We start from the raw sequence: 4,737 nt of genomic DNA, 5'->3' as shown, positions 1-4,737 counted from the left end.
TGAAGCGACGTCCTCCACAACTAGACTGAAGAACAAAAGGACAGCAACTTGTCTGTTCCCCTTCCCCGATTCCCCAATAAAAATCTTTAAATTAAAAACAAAAACAAAAACGGAAATCTTATTTAGTGAATATAGGTTCTTAAAGTTTTGGTGCAAAGACAGTATAATAACAATATGGTCACCATTTTCTACCCCTAGGTACATAGTTCTTAGCCTCTGTGAGGCAGGTCTCAGTGTCTTGTTCACCAATTTCCATCACTAGTACAACATATTCTTAGTATTGGAGGCTCATGGATAAAAATTACCTTCATATAGTCTTAAGTCAGGAGAACATACCAATTATGGTTTCTTGATAGGGAGGAAGGATTTTCCTAGCATGGCTGAGGAGAGAGGCCCTGCATTTCTTATCAATAAAAACTGGTATTCTTTCTTTCTTTATTTTTATTGGGGAATTGGGGGGGATGGGAACAATTTACTGTCATTTTTGTTCTTCAGTCTAGTTGTGGAGGACGTTGCTTCACTGGCCCAAGTTGGTACCAACATTGCGCTCTTCCCGGGTGAGGCAGATCAGTCGCCGGCTTCTGGACGGCCGCTCACTGTGGCTGCTGGCTGCTCACGCTGGTTGCTGGCTGCATACGGTAGCCCATGGCAACCCACTGCTACAGGGGCTGCAGCCTACGCCGTTGCCAGTGACTCACAGCAGCCCAGCTCCAGGTTGAGCTGTTAATTCAGCATCTTAGCTGTGGAGGGCAGTGTCACTTGCCCTCATATGTGGGATCCGAACCGGGGCCCTCTGGCATCCCAAGCCAGTTCTTAACCATCACGCCACTCGGCCAGCCCAAGACTGGTCTTCTTTAACAGTCTATAACTGACACTGTATTTGTTTTTTGTTTAAAGAGTTTTATTGGGGAATTGGGGAAGGGGAACAGCCAAGTTTTCCTTCAATCTTAGTTGTGGAGGGTGCAGCTAGCTCAGCTCCAAGTCCAGTCGCCATCTGGCCGCTTGTCAGCCGCTCAGCTCAAGGTGCAGTGTTCAGTTTTAGTTGCGGGCGGGCATAGCCCACCATCCCATGCGGGAGTTGAACCGGCAACCTTGTTGTTAGGAGCACGTGCTCTTATCAGCTGAGCCATCCTGTCACCTTTGGCAGCTGAGGAGCAGCTCAGCTTGGGTGCAGCTCATTGGCTCATGTGGGAATCGAACCAGCAATCCTGTTGCTCAGAGCTCATGCCCTCAACCTACTGAGCTACTCGCTGGCCCCCACACTGACACTGTATTTGTAAGAATCAATTTCCAATCTGAATTATTTTAGGTATTTCAAACTCGTGCTTTCTCCTTTTAATTTTATGCTAGTCTTGTCACACTTCTCATCTGTGTTTTTTTCTATGACTTCCTTAAACAGGCTCTGGAACAAAAGGAACTACACAATTTCTAAAAGTCTTTGCCACTTTGTATATGAATGCTCCAGTGTGCCACATTAGGGAAGCCAAAGCCTCTGGGCTTGGAGTGTGATTCTTGACTGGGGAGAGGGCACCATGGCTGTTGCAGGCTGGTGGCTCTTAAGAGCTGGAAAGCTAAACCTGAGCAGAAAGGCGGCACCCAGGTAGATAGGGAGGAAGCTAGGTGATTATTTATACTGACTGTTCTTTTTTCCCTTTCATACAGCGCTCTGGTCTGGGGTCTCTCTGTGAAACACAATCCTCAAAAAGTGGGTAAAGACCATACGTTGGAGGACGAGGATGTCATTCAGATTGTGAAGAAGTGAAACCTTCCCCTTTCCCCATCTGCTGGGCCAACCACTGCAGCTTTCCCCAGGACCAAGCACCCCACCCAAGCCCCTTCTGGCTTTGGCAGGCATTGGATCAGGATTCAGGGGAGGGAGGTGGAAGCACCCAAACTGGAACTTTACTTGTCATAATTTGGTGTCACCTTGTATGTTGAACTGCATAAAGGACCTGGTAGGGCAGCTGGCTCTGTGCAGTTCATGTGTCATTGTCAGAAGTTTTTTGGGGTGGACTAAATGAGGGTGGATATATACAGGGAAGCAGCTGCAGAAGGGGTACTTGGGAGCTTGGTCTTGAGTGTGAGATGGATAAAAATGTGACTGCAACATCTTTATTTGATGTTTACTTATGAGAAACCCTTCCAACTGGATGTGACCTTCAGTCCTTTCAAATGGTTTTTCCCAGATGCTATTGAAGTGAGGAAGGACTTGATGTAAGTTAACTGATTATTCCTTGCAAGGCTAGCCCATTTGGGAGATGGTGTAGTATGGCGGTTGAGTCAAGGACTCTGACCAGCTACATTGGAGTTTGAATGGCAGGTACACCTCTTAATTAGCTGTGGAACCTTGCACAAATTACTCAACGTCTATACGCCTCAGTTTCTTCATGTAACATGGAGATAGTAATAGCATCTTCTAGAGTGGAGATTGTTAGTATTATGGGAGATGGTACTTGTAAAATGCTTGGCACAGTATCTGGCAGGTAAGCGCTTGGTGAGTGTTGCTCTTATTGTCACTGGTCCCTCTGCTTTACCTGGGTTCCTTGCCTGCCCTAGTCAGAGTACAATTGTATATAATGTTTGACTGAATGTTGAGCTGAACCATGCTGCCTGGTGGGCCACTAAGTAGCTCCTTTCTTGTATCCCAGCCTTTCTGCTTGAACCCCCATGGCAGTCCTGGCCTCAACCATATAACCTGGGCGAAGGCCATGGAGGCAGAACATTGCAAATGAGGCAACAAGTGTGATCAGAGCAGGTTTTTGTGAACACATTATGTATGGAGGTGTGGGAGGTTAGGTTAGCAGGAGGGTGGGGTCAGGACTTCTTGAGGGTACTATGGGCATAATCGGGAAGTTTGGGCTGCGAATAAGGGAATTTAAAGGGATTTCCCTGATAATGGGAAATGGGCAAAAATGTTTGTTTAGTGGCCTGGGCTAGTGAGAATATGGGCAGAGGGAGGGTGTGGGCCTATAGATACAAAGAAATTTAAACTTGGTGACTGACTGACTTGGTCTTTAGTGGAAGAGAAGCCAAAGATGATTTCAGTATGGATTACAGGGATGACAGAGAAGTGTAGTTCTCTAGAAAATAGGATTGGAAACAGATTTGCAGGAAAATAGTTTGACTATAGATGAAGTGAGCTAGAGCTAGCCAGTTGTGAGGGATGGTGTTGTGGGATTATCCACATAGCCTTTTGCAGTACTTGTTACTCCTGCTGCCTTAGTGACAGTTAACTGTTTCCCTCTGAGAGTCTTCCTGGAGTTTGGGCTTAGCACTGTCCCCAGACCCAGGAGCTAAGCCCCTCAGGCCTGGCATCCTAGTCACTTTGTAGGATACAGACTTAAAAATCACTGATGCATTCATAATAAAAGCCGTAATCTAGAGCCTAGCTCTTCAGAGAAATATTAGCTTTTTGAGCTGTGGGATTTCCAGTAAGGTTTGCTCTCTAGCCAGAGCATATGTAGGGTTTTGGGGGGAATCCTCATGCCCAAATTAACTTACAGTGAGCAGCAATTTAGTACTGCCAGGATGTTGGAGAGGGAAGGTTGCTGAAATCCAGTTCACTGAAGGCCACGGGATGTGCTTTGGTTTTTTGTTGTTTTTTTTAAAAAGATTTTTATTGGGGGATGGGAACAGCGCTGGGGAATTGGGGGAAGGGGAACAGACAAGTTGCTGTCCTTTTGTTCTTCAGTCTAGTTGTGGAAGACATTGCTTCACTGGCCCAAGTTGGCACCATCACTGCGCTCTTCCTGGGCGAGGCAGATCAGTTGCCGGCGTCTGGACAGCTGCTCACAGCGGCTGCTGGCTGCTCACGGTAGCCCATGGCAACCCACTGCAGCAGGGGCTGCAGCCTATGCCGTCGCCGGCGACTCATGGCAGCCCAGCTCCAGGTTGAGCTGTTGTTCAGCATCTTAGCTGTAGAGGGCAGTGTCACTGGCCTTCATGTGGAATCCGAACTGGGGCCCTCTGGCGTCCCAAGCCAGCTCTTAACCAGCACGCCACTCGGCTGGCCCAGGATGTGGTTTGATTAGGCCTTGTTTCCATTAGTACCCTCCCCTCACCCCACCAATGGCCCCCAGGTGCTTAAGAGCATTACCTTACCTTTCTCCCTTTTGGGCTCAGACTTGGGAGTTCTGGGAGAGGGGTACAGTTTTGTGTCAGGAATGCTGCCTGGGGTAGAGCCACCAAGGAGGGGCATTCCTACAGCTAAAGCCTTTTCATGAACTCCAAGGGTAGTGGTTTGGCTGTCAGCATGGCTTGAATTTCCTGCGCTGTTACATACTGTCTTATCTGATCTTTTTTTTTTAGCACAGCTAAGCAGACTCACTGTCCTATGCCATCAATTAGTTAGAATGCTTTTAGCTGTATTTTAACAACGAACATTAACAACCAGCTGAAATGGAAGGAAACTCAGTCTCTCACTTAAGTTGTCTGGAGCTCAGGTGGGTCATAGGGTAATTGTCATGTAACCAAGGGTCCAAATTCTTTCCATCAAGCTACTCTGCTCACCAGTTTATTGGCTTTGCTGGGCAACTGGCTTGCCTCACAGTCAGGGGATGTCTGCTGCTGCCCCAGGCTTTACGTCAGCTTACAGAGGATAATCAAGAGCCTGAATCTTATCTTTTTAGAAAACAATTTCCCAGAAGCTGTCCAGCCATTTTGACCTTGTGTCTCATGGCTTCATTTGGATCACATGTTCATTCTTGAACCAGTTTGTTGTTGGTAAAGGGAGTAGAA

The 4,737-nt window shown here is 47.2% G+C and overlaps 1 protein-coding gene across 2 annotated transcripts in view; it reads left to right on the top strand.

Moving 5' to 3' along the window:
- The window catches only part of DRG1 (developmentally regulated GTP binding protein 1), a 29,022-nt gene extending 27,059 nt beyond the window's left edge, over positions 1-1,963 (top strand). For both annotated transcript variants that reach the window (XM_019643232.1, XM_019643231.1), the window contains one exon: positions 1,663-1,963. In XM_019643232.1, coding sequence (XP_019498777.1) covers positions 1,663-1,762 — 100 coding nt within the window. In that variant the 3' untranslated portion in view covers positions 1,763-1,963. The remainder of the gene's footprint in view (positions 1-1,662) is intronic.
- The last annotated feature ends 2,774 nt before the right edge of the window (positions 1,964-4,737 follow it).

This window comes from Hipposideros armiger, unplaced genomic scaffold (genome assembly GCF_001890085.2).
Source record: "Hipposideros armiger isolate ML-2016 unplaced genomic scaffold, ASM189008v1 scaffold_75, whole genome shotgun sequence".
Taxonomy (NCBI): domain Eukaryota; kingdom Metazoa; phylum Chordata; class Mammalia; order Chiroptera; family Hipposideridae; genus Hipposideros; species Hipposideros armiger.
Note: the sequence above shows the minus strand (reverse complement) of the source record. Positions and strands in the feature narration are given on the sequence as shown.